The sequence below is a fragment of the Heterocephalus glaber genome, unplaced genomic scaffold (assembly GCF_053883595.1).
Source record: "Heterocephalus glaber isolate CG9 unplaced genomic scaffold, H.glaber_assembly_v1.0 deba00001571, whole genome shotgun sequence".
Classification (NCBI taxonomy): Eukaryota; Metazoa; Chordata; class Mammalia; order Rodentia; family Bathyergidae; genus Heterocephalus; species Heterocephalus glaber.
This window is the reverse complement of record NW_028258356.1, coordinates 505208-523298: the sequence shown is the minus strand read 5'-3', so window position 1 is coordinate 523298 and position 18091 is coordinate 505208. Positions and strand designations below refer to the sequence as shown.

Below are 18091 nucleotides of genomic sequence, written 5' to 3'. Positions count from 1 at the left end.
ATAGGAAAAGGTCCAAAGGTGGAGGGGTGGCGGGAGGGGAAGGGAAAAAGGAAGAAAGGAAAGGAAAAATTATGAGAAAGAAAAAAAAATGGAAACAAAGTCTATGTAAATAGGGAAGGGTGGTGGGGGTGAAGGGCGGATAGGTAATGGGGAAAAAAATAAGAACTAAGATACATCATGTACAGGTACAAGGACCCAATGATAAATGTAAATGTATTGTATACCTAAAATTACCAATTAATATATAAATTAAAAAAAGAAAAGGCAAGTGCAAGTTGGCCACTTTGTTAAGGTGGACTAAGGACTATCCATCCAGAAGAAAGAGCATGCACTACAGGTATCAGGCAGATGATTGGGTCCTTTGGAAACTGCACATAATAAAGAGTGCTGGAGCCTGATGTATGGGATTGTGCTAGAGCTCCAAACAGGATGGGGCAGATCAAGAGAGGCCTCATGTGCTGCTGAAGGTGTGGATTCTCTCTTCATGCCATGGGAGCTGTTGCATGAAGAGCAATGGAGCATGTGATCCAATTCACAGCTGAGTAATCCCTCAAATAACGGAAAGTTCACCAAATGTTATGCTTCATTTGTACTTCATTTTTTTTTACTGATGAAAGTGATGCCCAAAATAGAAAGTTACTGTTTTTAAATACAGTAGAATCCGAGACTTGCATTTGTTTCAGCTAATCAAATGCCAGACTCAAGATAGGTATCTATAAATATTTGTTGAGCGAATAAATGCAAAGATGAACAGGATGAGTACTTATACAATGAACGTGTATCTGATTTTTTTCAAGTTCATACCAGGATTTACTAATGGGTTTGGTCACCTCTGACATTTAACCTAGCAAGGCTACAGTCACAGGCCACAGTGCTAACTGCTGCTTTCAGCTTGGTCTCAAATCTTCGATTTAGCCAAAGTGTTTGCTCTCCTGTTTCTGATTCCTAAAGTTGAGTAGGCTTGTGTTCCAGCAGGTTACCAATTACCATTTTGTATGGCCCTGTTTCAGTGCTTCCCTGTATGGTCTCCTCTGCTCACTTTGATTGGGATGGGCCTCTTTTGCCTACTATCTGGCAATTATTTAGATCCTTTTGTTGTCCTTTTGTTTTTTATTCATGCCCAACTTTGTACTAGAATTTAGAGCATTATTTCGGTTCTGGAATAATGTTTGTCTACATACAAATACTATTTGATGGTACAGGCAGATATAATAAGACAACCCAGGAAACAATTCCAAAAGATGAGCATTGCCAGAAATGTCTTAATATGGTGTTCTCTTTTAGTATGATACTATAGTGCATTTGTATAATACTGATTTTTTACTATTATCCAAAGATATTTAGATGTATGATACCTTTTGGCAATACAAAGGCAAGACTGTATAACATGTTTAGAAGTTAATAATTTGGGTTGAGTAGTTTTAAAATAAAGTTTCTGAATTTTGGATCACCTCTACAAAACCTTTGGGTTCTGATAATCTGTGTCTGAAAAGGTACTGGTATTGGCAGAAAGTATGATGAATTTGAATTGGTTATAGAAAGTATATCAGACGGGATAGACTAGACTGTAACACATAAATAAAATACCTCACCATGTCAGAAGTAAATGACAGCAAAATAAAGGTTTAAATCTCATTTTACATCTCTATCATTGGTTGCAACTCTGTTGACTGTCATTTTCCCAAGGACCCAAGCTGGCAAGCATTGGTGGCTTGTGACAGAGGGAAAAAAGATGGTAACCATGCATTGACTAACTTCTGCCCAGAAGTGGCACATGTCATTTCATTGGCCAGAGCAAGTTAACGTAACATGTGTGAGTTCAAGAGGGCACTAGTAATACAATCTACAATGGAGGTCTTTACTAAGAAGGTGACCTAAGCCCAGGTGGATGGCTGTGACCCACCACAGGAGGCACCGTAGGGCAGCAGCAGAAGACAGTTCAGGCAATGCTGACAACATCATTAAGAAAGACACCTAGGGATTTAGCTCAGTGGCACTATGCCTGCCTGGCAAGCTCAAGGTCCTGAGTTCGATCCCCGGTACCAAAAAAAAAAAAGACTCATCTAGATGAAACCCTGAGAAACTGACCAAGAGGCCTAATGTTTTGTAGTGACAAGCCTTATGATGCTGTTTTATCAAAATATTCTTTTTTATAGAAATATTCTGAAGTGAGATATCTGGGAAAGTTGGGGAAATCTGGAAAAATTTCTTAGAATTAGTTTTGGTAGAATTCATAGAAAGGCACAAAAATTCAAAGAATGGCACAAAATCCAGGGAAATCTTAGGGTGAGAATAATACAAAGATGGGGAGCAGCCAGATCTCAGAAGTACAGCTGCCCCAGATTTCACAGCTTTGGTGCAAACAAAGTCAGGAGGCTTCCCTGTGGTTCTTAAATGGCGGGGATGGTGGTGGTGGTGGTGGTGGTGGTGGTGGTGGCAATTTGGGACATAACAGCTATTCAAACAAAACTAGAAGAGCCAATGATGTCTGTAACTTCTTAAATTTCTTCCTTGTACCCCCTCCACTGCTTTCTTCCATTTCCAGTTTTTGTTTTTTTTCCTTTTTCCATTTCCAGTTCTCAATAGGGAGAAAGAAAAAATTACCATAAAAGAAGTTAGATACCCAGCAAGCTTGATTCATGGGTTCACATTTCTTTGACTTTTTTCTTCACTGAATTTTAAAATATTTTCCATTTCTTAGGTGATTAGCAATGTAGCATAGAGATTAAGAACAGAGCAGAGACACAGTGGCTGTCCTACCCAGCTTTTGCAATAATGGCTCTTAAACTTTCTTGGGCATGAGAAGCAAGCACCTGGAGAGCTTATTGAAAACACAGACTACTGGTCCCACGCCCAGAGTTTCTGGTCAGTACATCTGGGGGGAACGTGAGAATGTGCATTTCCCACTAGTCCCTAGGTGATGCTCATGCTGTTGGTCCTGGAGCCACACTTTAAGAACCACTGTCTTGGTTCCATCGCCTGCCCTGCAAGTGAAAGGACCCGAGTTTGATCCCCAGTACCAAAAAAAGAAAAAAAAAAGAACCACTGTCTTATGAGGTGAAGGAAGACTATTTTCTCCTGTGTAAAAGGATAGTACTGACCTGCTGCCTGTAGTTGTTAAATGAATCAATATGTGCAAAATACTTTCCACTAAATGATACTACCAAAGCATAGCCAATCTGTGAACTTTGTGCTTTTTGGCCCATTTTGTTGCTATCCGCTTGTTTTTTTGTGTTGGTTTTGTTTTGTTTTTCTAATGACCTACGTACCAGGGACTTATTGTCCTATACTTCAAATCCAGAGAGCATGTGAACTTTGGAGACTGAGTGCTAAACTGACCAAGTAATGTGTGATTTCCAACTCTTCTGGACTTGTCCATTATTTGTACACTATATGAGATAAGTTTTTGCACGTCATGAAATTGAAGGTTTGGTGTTGTTTCTTTTTTTTTTTTGGTACCGGGGATCAAACTCGGGTCCTTCGCTTGCGCAGCAGGCGGCGAAACCACTGAGGTAAATAAATCCCCGGCCCAGTTTGGTGTTAGTTCTGTGGATCATTTTGGAGGACAGTACAAGGTGGAATGGAAAAATACAGTGAGTGTTTTTACCTTTTCAAAATTTATTACAGTGAGAAACACATTGTCATTAATCTCCCTCAAAATATTCCCCCTCACTTTAAACACACATCCCATTGTTCGTGCCACTGGCTGAAGTAGTTCTGGAAGTCCTCTTTCATGAATGTCTTTAGTAGCACTGTCATGGCTGATTTGGTTCAAGATGTTTACCTTTCATGGTCCTTTTGACTTACGGAGAAGAAAAAGAAATTGCCTGGTCCAGACGTGGTGAAGAAGGTGGATGAGGACACTCATTAAAGTTTTTACAAGCCTCCCTTTCTGTTGGATGGCACTTAGGAACAGCATTCACCATTATTTTTTATCACACCTGTAAAGAAAGGAAAATGGCAAGAATGATGGGATAAGTGTTTTTGAAGTGAGGGAGAGGATTTTGAGGGAGATTAATGGCAATGTGCCTTTTACTGGAATAAGTTTTTAAAATTTAAACATTTACCGTATGCGTTGATCACACCTCATAAAAGGAGCTCACACTGCTAATAAGCCATTTTAGGGCAGCCTAAAACAGCCTGGATGATAGGGCTGTTATTCCAACTGCTCTTTGAGAAAAATGAAACTTAGTGCATTGGGTGAGCTCCCTCAACCTGTGATTTAGGTCAAAGGGTACTTACTGGTAAGGATCCATAGAGAAATATGCAAGACTGAGAAACCAGAGCTGACCAAGCCCCCAGAACCACACTGCCTAGGGACTTCTTCCCCAGACCCAGGCCTGACTCTGATCTATCCAGTATTTCTAGGGACACTGAGGCAGCCTGGTATCATTGGAAGAGCATCGGTCTTGGAATCAGACAGGTCTAGATTTGAGCGAGGTTCTGCCACATAATTTCCTCTTTTGTAAGTTGTAGATATCACCCAGTGCATAAAGGTAAAGATCAAATAGCATAAACTGCTATGTGCTTGGCACATAGCATCTGAACTTAATGAATGATGGGGTTTTGTATTTTAGTTCTTTTTTAATGAAAAAAAGTGGAAAAATACTCAGTTTTATCGCCCTATCACTTAGCCCCTTAGCACTGGCAGTGTGTGTTTTCAGCTCTTACAGGGACTCATCCATTATTTAAGGCTTTATATGCTATGGTGCTGTATATTTTAATGAATAATCTGTTGTACATGGTGTAATGTTGTACCACTTTGCATTCTGATTTTTTTTACATTATAAACTATTTTAACCTAAATTCTGTACATAATTTTAGTGAACATGCCATAATTTGCATAAAATTCTTATTGTTGGACACCTAACAGTAGAAAACTAGTTGAATAATGAGAGTGCACTCACATAATAAAACACTTAGCACCATTTAAAAAGGTATAGGGAAGACATATCTTAACATAGAAATGTGTTTGTGATTATATAAAAATGAGATGGTTTCACCTAAAGGCTGACTGCCTCTCACATCTATCTTGACATTCACTGACTGTCTCAGTGGCTTTCAAATTTCAAGGAACCTCAGAGCCACCAAAGGGGCTTACTAAATGCTTCAGGCTTTACCCATGGAGTTTGATTTAGAAAATAAAGGCTGGGTCTCAGAAATCTTCTTACAAGGGTCCCAGGTGATTCTGATGCAAGAATGGCCCACCTCCCATTTCTGCCTGGTGAAGCTTTCTTTCTTTTCCAAGCTTCTCCATTGCCTCCTGAACTCCTTGTTGTCTACTTCCTTGTATTGTACATTTTGGTGAATCCTCCTAAACTGTAAAAGTTTTCCTGATCCTCCAAGCAGATTCAGCTGAACACTCATGTCACAGCCCTGAGATTTGTGTCAAATCCTGAGTGAGTTACTAAATATAAATACTGGATTATCTGGAATCCAAATTTTGTTTACTTTGTAGTGAAAAGCGGCCGAGCACTTCAGAACTCTTTAGGACACTTGTTATTAGCTCAAATTCTGGGGAAGAAAAGTAGTCTTTACAACCTTGGTAATAACAGGAAAATCTTGCTTAAATTACTCTTACCTTGGCAATCAGGTTGGTAAGAGGAAATGCTTTGTCTTTTGTACACCTACACTGGTCTAGCCCAGAGGTGGCCAGTGTTAGTTGGAGAGGTCGGTCATTCCTAAAGGATTCTCAGGCTAGTGGTTGGTTTTCATTCTCAGGCTTTGTGCCCCTGAAGTCATTCAGGGTGAGTTTTTCATCTTGCAATTCAGTTAGAGTTCATAAGCGCTGAATCGGGATTGAGTTACCCCCTAACGTACTTCTTCACTTAGATTTGATTGGTTTGGTGTCCTTCCATAATCTAAATAATACTGTATATCCATGTCAAGGTTTGTGTTGTATTCTGCTATCTTGTATGTAATAGACCAGCTTTTGCAGACTTGATAGTTATAAATAATGATTGATAAATATTATGTTGAGATAATATTAGATTTTTCTCTTGCCTGTGAGGGAAGACCATCCTCTATAAATCTGTTATTATTCTAACTTCAAAAGCATTAATAGTTACAAAAAAGAATTCCCCAGAAGTAAACTAAAAGAGCTAAGTTTAACAGCTCACTCATAAATTGCCGCTTGTTTCACATGAAGATGTTAACTTTGTTGGATTGAAGTTCAAGATGACCAGAGAATGGAGACTGTTAGGGGAATAGAAGATCCTAGTGAATCAAATGCGTCTGGCAGGGAATGACCAAATAGTGTCCACATGGCAGAATCATTCTTCAGAGCCCTGTTCAGAAGCATCATCTATAAAATCATACATCTGTAAAGCATTTTATAATCCCATCTTGGAAAAAACCATTTCTCCTTTCATTCTATACCTACAACAATAGCTCATCCACATTTTTGTGATATGTCACACTGTGCTGTGATTATGTTTGTGTGTTGCTATTCTTCACTGAAACAGAGATTCAGGGACTAGGAATATAGCTCACTGCTGCAGCAAGAGCTCAGCATGCTGAGTTCAATCCCCAGCACTGCTCAAAAGATTCATTGGGCATAGAGCATTTGATCCAGCTTGATCCAGGTTGAATGACTGGATATAGTAGTTTTCATAAGTGAATGAACAAATGAATGACCACTAAACAGGGAACATCAGTCAAATAAACTGTATTTTCAAGAATTCCTGTAGTTTCTAAATTTAAAGCATCACCCAGTCTTGACTACTTTGCCTAAAACATTTTTCTCATTACGAGTAGATAGTGAAAAAGATGACGCCAATATCTGCTTCTCCCTCAGTTCCTCATGACAATTGAAGACTTCCCAGCCTGTGGATTCTCTGATTTAAAAAACTAGATCTGAGGCTGAGGCATGAGGATCATTAGTTTGAAGCAGCTTGGCAACTTTACCTTCTTTCAAAATAAAATTTAAAAAGCAAAAAGAAGCCAGATCTGACATCCTGCAAAATCCTCCTCAACATTAGCCCATTAGTTGCTGTTAAATTCCTCTTGTGGGCTGTTGATTTCACATAATGCTTAGTCATCACAGATATTTGAACTTTCTGTATATGTTTGCTATGTAGTCTTCAACTCTATTAAAAAGACAATTTTAGATCCAAATAATTTTTTTCATTTTTACTGGTTTGAGAACCAAGCCCCTTTTGAGAGACAGGTAGTTTTTGTTAGTAGAAGTACTAGAATTGAAGCCATATAGACCAAGGTTCAGTGCTTGGCTCTGGGGCTCAAATCACAGCCTTGTGTTGGCTGTGTGATTATGAGCAGTTTACTTAATATTTTTGAAGATCAGTTTTCTGATTTGTAAAGTCTCATTGGTAATCTATCTCAGTGGTCACAACAAGGGACTGCTTGGGATTACGTGAACCAGAGTACCGCTGTAATGTCTGCACAGAGGAAATCGTTAGTCTTCTTGTCTCTACCCTTTCCTGCCCAAATTACAATCTATGACAGAGCTGGGATTTAGATGTTTTGCCCGGCATTGTTGTAGTTTCTAGCTAACAGAATTCACACACCTCAAAGACATACTGACTTTAGTAGACAGAGGATCAGCTTGTTGAAAGTAAATGCTTTGGCCAGGGATTTAGCTCAGTGGTACCGCGCCTCCCTTGCAAGCTCAAGGTCCTGAGTTCGATCGCTGGTTCCAAAAGAAAAAGTAAATGCTTTGTCTTTTGTGCACCTATTCTGGGCTAGCCTGAGATAACCAGTATTAGTTGAAGGAGCCATGTCACCTCAGCATTTGTGTTTTTTTGTTTTGTTTTGTTTTGTTTGGTACCCTTGCGCTTGCGCAGCAGGCGGCGAAACCACTGAGCTAAATCCCCGGCCAATCCTCAGCATTTGAATACAAGGTTCAGGGTTGCTTACTTAAAAAACAACCTCCTTCCTCAATTAAATGTTTTATTGCTGTTGCTTTTTTTTTTTTCACTTTTTACTGGAAGCTATGGCTCCCTTCCAGTCAACCATCAACTGTAACTTTGTATGACTGTATACCTTACAAGATTGTTTCTGTGGGGGTCTAGAATCTCATAGTAAAATATACAATTATTTTAGAAAAATAAGATCTATGTAACCTAGTATATGTGTTCAAGTTTTAAAAGTCACATTCTAGCATAGTATTTGTGTTAAATAGAAAGGATTTTCTTAAATTCCGGCAGTAAATGAAGAGCATTTTAAGAATGGAAATGTTGGTCATCAGTTGGGAGAGGCAGCATCGTTGGTGTCCTATTGTCACTCCTGCAGAGTTCATTTGTCATTTTATGAGACAACTTATTTTTCCCTTTTTCTTCCCTGTAAAGGTAGAAACCTGTGGGTCCTTGTTGTGGGTCGATTTCCCAAGGAGCACAGAGTTGGGATTCCAGAATTCAAATACGTGGCAAATATGCATGGAGATGAGGTATGTACATCGTGTGAATGTCTGAATCATCACCAGGCAGCCTCCCCTCAGGTCTCATGGGCTCTGTGTGAATGCTAAAGAGGAAGCATGGAGAAGTCTCATACACTGTAGCGAAGAAGCAAGGCCCCAATAGGAATTCCCATTGAGGCCTTCTGCGAGCATTTATGGGCCAGGATTTGAAGACATTTGGCTGTGTGCTCAGGGGCCTGGGAGAGTAGCCTGAGCTGTTGTTGTGCTTGAGGATGGAAGAATAATGGTTCCCCAGCTCAGAACTCCTGCCAGCTGATCCCTTCCAACCCTTCCTGGGTTGATTTTCCCACCTCCTTCTAGGCATTAAGGAGATCTAGCCCAGGAGCTCCATTATGTTTGAACTCAAAACAGTCAGAAGGTCCCAGATACCTATCCAGACTCTTCACATTTGGCTTTTTAAATTTCTTTGTGTCACTCTTTTTTTCTTTTTTTTTTTTTTGTACCAGGGATTGAACTCAGGACCTTGCCCTTTCAAGGCAGGCGCGGTGCCACTGAACTAAATCCCTGGCCCTGTGTCACTCTTCATCTAAAATTCAATATTTTTGATGTTCATGTTTAGAGAATCACATTTAGGGTTCTCTGACTCCTACCATTAAGAAACATTGTCAAATTCCTTAATAGTGTCTTACTACTTTTCCCAGTTAGAAGAGCTCAACTCTATTTTTAGTTTGTTTTGCAGAATACCCTGTAACTTCTCTTACCTACCCATTCTTCCCACACAGTTGAAGATGTCCACTGTTCTTTCTTCCCCTAGTTCTTTAGAATATTTTAAGAACATGACAATTGCAGTACTTTGTGTTTATTATAGCTCCATATAATTGGACAACCAAGGAGAAGGGAAAAAAGCGCCCAGGGAAATTTACATGGGAATATGTGGAGCATTCTCAATTTTTTTTCTTGAGAAAGGGGTTCACTATGCAGTTCAGGTTGGTCTTGAACTCACTATGTAGCCCAGGCTGGCCTTGAACTTGCAGTGATCCTCCTGCCTCAGCCTCCCGAGTGCTGGGATTACAGGTGTGCACCACCATGGAGCACCCTCTATAAAACACATTTAACTTCAAGGAGTTTCAGAGTAAATCATATTCCCATCCAACAACGTGCTGACTTGTTAAACACTCCAGATTTTCCATAGTGTAGGTGACATGCTGAGCTTCCTGACCTAGTTTAACATTCCCCAAACCCAGGCTCTATAGGAACTGGCTCCACCCTTCCTAACACACACAGTCTACCCTGACCAGGCATGCTGCCCAACCTGTCCAACTGAGAAGAGCTAAGAGGCACACACCTGCTTCCAAGAAGGAGTCTGTCTTGATTTGAGGGTAGGTAAAGCCCCATCTGTGGCTTTTTGAGTGCAACGGATTGTTTCTTTAAAAGGCGGTATTGCTGGGAGTCTGACCAAAGTTGCTTTTAGTAAAAAGAACTGACTGTTATACACAGCAGCCAGGACTTCTTTTTCCGTTTGCTATCTAGTCTATGAAATGAAGGTCCCTTAGAATCTATTTTTAATAAGAGACAGATGGCACTTCCTGCCCCCAATACTTTAATTCCTGATATATCAGAGGTTGTAGTCTGCTACTCAGAAATTAATCCTCAGAACTGAATCTAATAATTACCAAATATAAGCAAGAGACTTTCCTCTCACTCACCCCCAAATTTGCTTATATTTTTCATGCACTTTCCCACATTTCTGGAATCGTTCTCTCTGGGTAGTGTTCCCTGTCAAGTCAGGACGCTCTGGAATACTCTGGTTCTGAGGAATGTTGAGAACTGAAATTAGGTGGAGAGAAAATTCTCAGTGTGTTTCGGAGTAGGGACCTGAAGCACAGATACCCCTTTGTATTCCAGTTGGTGACAGTGTCTGGGGCTTTATGAGGCTGTTAAGAAAATTATTATTCTGAATTTGAGATCTTGTGTACCTACTGCCACTAGGAGCTGGAGAAAGAGCTGCCCTAAAGTAGAATTCAGAGTCAATCTGAGCACACCTTGCTCCCTTAGATCTTGTGGAACTGAAAGCATTTTTAATGTTTTCCAAAGCTTTTCAATGCTTTCAATCCTACTGAAAAGCAACATAGCTAACATTTTAGGCCAGTGGTTCTTAACCTTCTTGGAACGTATTCTTGCCAAGCTGGTACAAACTTGACCTCTGACCTCAAGGTCCACAGATCTTATAAGAGTTTATAGATCTCATATGGAGAATCCCAATACACATACATACACACTGAGTAGCATAGTAGACAGAATTGACCACACTATTGTAAAAACATTTCCTCTCAACCCTGAACCTCACCCCATTGTGTGTGTGTGTGCGTGCGCAAGTGCATGCGTGTGTGGTTTCTGCCCTTGAGACTGTGGCTAAATGACAGTGAGCAGCAGCAAGATCAGGAGGATCTAGTTCTGTCCATCACATTGCTGTGGAATCACCTTGCGGAGCTCACAGACAAGGTGCCCACGATGAGCCATTGTTGCCCAATATGCGCACTTTTTAGAACAACATAGGAGAAACATTGCCAAGGTTCCACCTTTCCATTTTAACAAGACTATCAGGTGTTTTTCTAGTTCATCCAGGCCCTGGTTTACATACATTGGAATCCTAAATTGTAGAAAATCCAATGCTGGGTTTAATTTATGCAGGCTCCTAATTGACACACATAAAATCTAGTCACTTTTTGAAGGGTTGGTGCCAGCACACACAGAATGGGACTCTGCCTTTCCCTTCATCCACAGATACTCGGATTGTTTAGGGGTAGGATTTTTGTTCCCTTCCCCTTCCCCACAACCTCATTCTGCTACTGGCTTGCTTCATAGAAAAACTATAATCAGGGGCAACTTATGGTCCCCTTCTGTCTCTCTTAGACAAAAGCTATCTTTCAATAAATTTTTTCTACTCTTAAAGGAAAAAGAAAAACTATTATCAATAATCTGAAATTGAGCTTCCTGAAAATAGTGGCATGCAAAGTCTCCACCCTTGTTCCTTCTTGAAGTTCTCCCTGCTCTGTTTATTACCTATCTTCTATCCCATGATCTTCAAATTTTGCACACACAAAAAGTATCTTACTTGAGCAATCCCTAATTTAGTAAGAGCTGTGTAATTCTTCTCTAGTTAAAATACTGAAGGGAGGCATGATTATGTGCTTTAAAAAATGGTTGTCCAGGGCAGGGGATTTAGCTCAGTGGTTTTGCCACCTGCCTCGCAAATGCAAGTTCGATTCTCGGTACAAAAACAAAGAGAAATGGGTGCCCGGAGTGTTAGGCTAACCCAGCAACAAGCAAAGAATAGGTCAGAGCCCAGGTTCCAGCTCAGATTCCCCGACCTCAGAGCCCAGGTCCAGATTCCTGTGGGAGCAGGTATTCAGTATGTGTTTATTAAGTTTACCTGAATTGCAGTTATGATATTTATTTGGTTTTGCCCAGGGATTTTTTTTTTTGTATGAATAAGCTTCTGTTTCTTAATTATCAAATGAATTACTTTCACCATGAGTATTTATTTGGGTATAGACTTTTGAATAATCCACATCACATTTAGAATTTCCCATCTAGTGACATTTTTTAGAGTTTACTGTATTCCAGATATATAGGTTGAAAGAAAAAAACATTCCCTGGATAATTGTGACTGTACTTTTCAACTAGAAATAAACAATAATAAAGGACAAATGATTTTTACACATCTTCTAGGTATATGGGACAGTTTATGAGATGCAATTTGTATATTTAATTTTTTGTGTTTAGAAGGTATTTTCATGGCTTATACAGTCAATAGGACACAATATCTGAAACTGTGCCAGCCCTGGATAATCTGTGATGTGTATTCAAAATGTGATAGAGGTTCCAAATTTATTAAAGCAAAGCCGAAAAGTAAAGCTTGTCTTTCCAAATGTTTCTACTTCCCAAATTCTTTATATCTTGCCCAAGGATCCAAAGGAAAGGCTTAGATGGTGGAGTAGGGAAGGGGATAGTGAGTCCGGCAATCGTCATGTATGTGAGTAGCCTTAGGTGGCACAAATTGGACAGTGCAGGTGTGCAGTGTGATGCGGGCTCTGACCGCAGGCAGGGAAAAACAGAGAAGATATTTTAGATGATGTAATGTTTAGGCTTCCCCTTTCCCCTTTTTATGGTGCGGAGGATCAAATCCAGGGCCTTGTGCATACCAGGCAAGTGTCCTACCACTGAGCCACACCCTTATACTGACATTTGAGCAGGATTAGCTAGACAGTCAGACAGATGAATTAAATCTGTAACTCAACATTGTGGTGCCCCAGCACTGACAGGTTTGTTTTCCCCCAGAAGTTGCCTTACAGTGTGGCATTTTAAAAACAGATTCTATCGTTAGGGTAGCTGAAGTTTTTGTGCTTCCCCCTCCCACCTTTTCTCCCCACCACCTGTGTTGTGGCTTGTTCTTCAAAAATGTCCCACTGTTTGTAAATGCTCTTTGAAGAGCTAGACTCATTTTTGTCTATCTGGCAAATTCCAAGTTGGCTGAATGGAAGTAAACCTGATAGTGTATTTTCTGCTTTCTGGGTTATTGCCATGTTAACTACCACTTGATTCGCCAGTGAAAGGCTCCAAAGGCTGCTGTTGCTTGCTGTTGGCGATCCTTTCATGAAGTCTGCACCTCACACAAAGGAAGTGAGCAGGCCGAATACAAGCCTGCTTAGGCTGTTGGAGACTGTTTTGACCACATTCTTTCTTCAAATTTGAACTCTCCAAGGTTTCATATTCAAAGACTTAATTCTAAAGTCTTAAAATTAGGAAGGGAGGGAAGTTGATACATAAAACATGAATGAGTATTTGGAACATTTATATTAAGGTTGGGATGAATTAATTTGAATAATGTTTGGCATGAATCTACTATTTCAGAGGCAGCAAATATGGCCCAACAGGAAAAGAAAAAAAAAAGAGGATTTTTAACTTTCTCTGAAATTTTATCTGTTTACTGCAGCATTTTTTAAGTTATCTGACTGTTAGTTGGTTCTTTATCATCTTTCCAAGGTTTACATTTGCCCTCTGCAGTTAACTTTTAATTTGTTGTAGAATATTGAGACAAACAGAAAATACTTTGGTTACACACTTACTTCCCTAAAAGAATCATGATTTTATTGCTTTTGTAAAAGTGCCAAAAGTTTTCTTTAATTTTAAACATGATACTAGAAAAATAAAAGGAAATAAGTTATTCAGAATACTGTCATCCAGAATAGGTGCTATTAATATTTATTGAATATCATTGTAGACACTTATTTCTGTGGTAAGACAATGGCAGAAATTAAAAGAATATAAAATAGAACATGTGTCACATTATGTATGTTATTAAGATGTATGAAATTTAATAATATTTAAATTTATTAACAGAAGAATTAAACTGAACAGAAACTACAATAACTGGTGAACATGATAAATATTTTCTCAAAACAAATTGCCAAAAGTTCTTTCGAAATAAGAAAAAGATTATGAAAGACTTTGAAACCATAGTAAATACATATTTAGAGTTTGATATCTTCTGACCCCTTGCTATGAAAAGTGAAGAAATTAGCACTTTGAAAATTCCTCCCTCTGCTCTTTCCCTCTTCTTCAGCCCCATTCCCTCTGCTAATTACAAACCTTTAACCTTTACATTCTGTGCTATACCCTTTCCACAGTTGCTTAATCTAGTTCTTTATCTCAAATGGATTTTGATTCAACCTGGACTCTACTCATTTGCTTTTGGTTGGGTAAATTTTATTGCAGCTCCTGATTTGAATACTTGCTACTAGAGAATGTATTACGACTCAGGTAGCGAAGAGATTCCCAGCATAGGAATTCTGCTATCCTCCCACTGTGTATTTGACATGGGACTTGGATCAGTCTTGGACTTTTCTGACTAATGTGTCCTGTGGTCTCTAACTACCATTTAGAGATTTTAGGAACTACAAGGGTCACTTCTTCCTTCCTTTTCTTTGCCTGTTTCTTTCTGAGAAAGCTCCTTGTGCAAACTACCCTTTCATACTTGGAATCCCCAGACTTCCCACCCTGCATTTTGGAAAGCCAGTGATTACTTGGGTTCCCAAAACATATTCTACCTGAGCACTGCAACCCGTGTAGGGCATCTGCAACAATTTTTGTATATTAACTTGTAAGATCTTTTTCCAGTGAAAATTTTAACTGTAAAAACAAGTCAAGATAGTAGAGGAGGAAGATAAAAAAAGAGTAGGAAGTCAAGATTGATTGATTGATTTTTGCTCTGAATTTTATGACTGCCCATGAAGGTATAATTTGCATATCCCAAATTTTCTTAGTGCTAGTCTCAATTACTCCATGTTCATTAGCATGACATATGTATAAAATGTGGTCTGTTCATGTGCCAGTGAGGGGGATACAGTGAGGAGTTATCATTCAAGGATTACTCATCCTTTGTTGCCTAATGCTACTCCTTTAGTGGAGAGCAACTGAAAACTCTTTTGAGGCTCCATTAAATCTTTTCCCGTGACATGTCAACAATAATTTCTCTGCAGCAGTGTCCTTGTTTAACCACCCACTGCCCCTGATTTCCCATTTATTAGCGCTTCAGCAACATCTGGTCTTCAGAAGCACATTCCTTGAGCCTAGCATTATTGGTAGTCTAATCAACTCTTCAAGTTATAAGGTTAAAATCTAAATAAGTTTTTTTAGGTAATAAAAGTAAGCCAGTGTCAGTGTCAATGGGCTAAAGTGAGGTCCAGTCAGGCAAGTTTCCCAAAGAAAAGAACACACATGGAGCAGAGATTACAAAAAGGCAGGAACCAACTTTAATTTCCAGCATCAGAGCATGAGAGTTGGAGCTGCAGCTCCAGCCCTCAAGAGCTGTGTGTTTTTATAAGCTTTTTTGAAACACAGACAAAACAGCTGCACAACCTAGCATAGTTATGTGGTATGTGCGTGGTCGTCCATGCTGATTTATTATTATTATAACAAACTCCATCATGTACCTATGCTAAATGACAAACTTGCATCCTTGGTGCCCTCTGATGCCCTCAGACACCCAGGCTTTGACTCATCTGCCAGCAGCCCCCTACAGCTGGGCATGGCATCACAAGCCTAAAATCTCAGCTCTAGGAGGCAGAGGTGGGAGGATTTCAAGTTTAAGCCCAGCCTGAGCAACTTAGAGACTTAGCAAGACCCTAACTATAAATAAAAAGGGCTGGGAGGGGGGATCTCAGTGGGAAGGCCCTGTGTTCAGGCCCCAGTACCACAAGAAAGGAGGGGAAAGAAGGGGAGGGGAGGGGGAGGGAAGGAAGGAAGGAAAGAAAGAAAAGAAAGGAAAGGCAGAAGAAAGAAAAAGAAAAGAGGAGAGAATAAATCTCTTGTGAGTATTATAGAGGAAGAGCTCTCACAGTACTTCACTTTTTAAGTCCTTGTTGATACTGAAGATAATTTTAAGTGAAGACGGCAGTTTAAGTTTTAATAATCTTGCTTTTACCTAGTGTATGTTAGAAAAATATGTCTCTAGCAAAGTGGTAATGATACAAAATTTTATTTTTAATGCAAGCAAAAAATGAGCACATCTAAAGAAAATATAAAGTAAATAATAGTATATGGATAATATGTGCATATGGCAAAAAATTATGAAGATGATATCTAAAATCCTCATGTTTCAAAAACATAAGAATGTGGAAATCAGAAATACATAGAGAAAGCAAAAATTGCCCAAATGCACAGGAGGAGAACTTGTAAACAGGAGAATATGGAAATCAGAAATTATTTAAATTATGCTTATTAAAATCTGTCATTTTTAATGCGGCAATGGTTTTCATGTGTGCCTCACATTCTCACAGAGCTGCACAGTTCCCTACCTTCTCCGTAACTCCTCCTTTCCTCCACAAAATAGTTTAGAAGGCAAGCAAATGGAAAATGTTGTCATAAGAAGGACCTTTGCTCTAATTCATTTTTAAAAGGGTGAATTATTCTGAGTTCTGTCCTCAGCACCAAGAAAAAAAATAAGTTTTTTACCAAGCATTTTAACTTTTACTACCAGCGTACCCTGTGATCGATTGCAACTTGCCAGATTGTCAGTGTGCTTGAGTAACAGTGGCCTCACAAACTAAGTTTGGTTTAAAGCATCATGTGCAGAATCCCATGCTGAGGGAGTCATTATTGGAGAACTGTTTCCCTTGTTGCCTCTGACTTAGTAACACCTCTCTTCTCTTTCACCCACAGACTGTCGGCCGGGAACTGCTACTCCATCTAATTGACTATCTCGTAACCAGACATGGGAAAGATCTTGAAATTACAAATCTAATCAACAGTACCCGGATACACATTATGCCTTCAATGAACCCAGATGGATTTGAAGCTGTCTGGAAGCCTGACTGTTATTATAGTAATGGCAGGTAAAGATGGGCTGGCCTAACTTTATGGGCACCTGGGCCCTGGCACGAAGAGGCACCTCAGAGCCTGGGTCCTATCATTAGTGTACTGACTCGTGTCAGTCCTGCCCACTGCTTGGAAGATGGGACAGGCAATCAAGGCTCCCGGCCTGGCAGTCCCCTCCCTTCGCTGGCCACTCCTCCCCATGTCACCCTCTCCAGCCTCTCTGCTGCTCTCAGCTCGCTCCTCCATGTCACCCTCTCCGGCTGCTCACATAGCATTTCCTAAAAAGCTCCTTCCCCGACCAGGTGTCATGACTAGGTCTGCTGGTGTGCTCTCAGATCACCTAGCACTTTACATCCCTAGCACCATTTTTAATGTCTCTTTCCCCACTGAACCACAAGCTACCAGAGGGCAGGAATCCTGTCTGATGTGTTCATCATTGTTAGTTCCTCATCTGGCATAGTACTCAGGCCTTCGATGATTATGTGTTGTTTTTATTAAGCCAATAGTAAAAGAACTAACCACAAAGAAGCATGAGTTTTATAGTCATTCTGGTTTAAACGGTTTATTTTGTTTCAAGCTGCTGCAGAAAGTTTAGAATTTCTCAAGTGTCTAATATGCATTTATATTTGTGCAATTTATAAATTTGCTTGACCAAAAATAAAATCTCACCCTTCAGTTTTAAATTTCTCTAGTTTATTTAAACATAGCCCCTCCCATTTTTTTTTTTTTTTGGTACCAGGGATTAAACTTGAGTCCTTGCACTTGTGCAGCAAGTGGTGAAACCACTGAGCTAAATCCCCGGCCCCCTCCAATTTTTAGAAATAAGTTTGTATAAAGTAGTGCATTCACTAATGTTTCTACTATCAGTTGCTATATAAGAAACCACCCCAAAATTTGGTGATATAAAACAATAGCCTTTTTATTTGTTCTTGGTTCTGTAAGTGAGGATTCTGGGCAGGGCAGAGCAGGGATGGCCAATCTCTGTACCATATCAGGGCCTCAGCCTGGTTCTGTCTGGCCTCAGCCTGAGGCCATGTGGCTTGAGTCTCACTCTGGCTGTCACCTGGGTTCCTCCATGAGGACTCTCCATGTGGCTACCACTGAAGGATCAGAGCTCTAAAAGGAAGTGTTCCGAGAACAAAAGTTCCAAAATGCAAACACTTTTCAAGCCTCTTGTTTGCTTCACAATAGCTGAAGTCCCATTGGTGAGAGCAGGTTACATGGGAGGAGACCACAAAGAGTGTGCGCAACCAGGTGTGTTTCACAGGAGGCCACCAGTGCAGCCTCCTGCCATGCTGGTATTCACACATGGGGAAGCACTTGGAGTCTGAGTCAACG

At 40.0% G+C, this 18091-nt stretch overlaps 1 protein-coding gene across 2 annotated transcripts in view; it reads left to right on the top strand.

The window, feature by feature from the left end:
- Positions 1-18091, top strand: part of Cpm (carboxypeptidase M) — a 70179-nt gene that overhangs the window by 32758 nt on the left and 19330 nt on the right. For both annotated transcript variants that reach the window (XM_004875037.4, XM_087192407.1), the window contains exons 3-4: positions 8307-8404; positions 16598-16770. In XM_004875037.4, coding sequence (XP_004875094.2) covers positions 8307-8404; positions 16598-16770 — 271 coding nt within the window. The remainder of the gene's footprint in view (positions 1-8306; positions 8405-16597; positions 16771-18091) is intronic.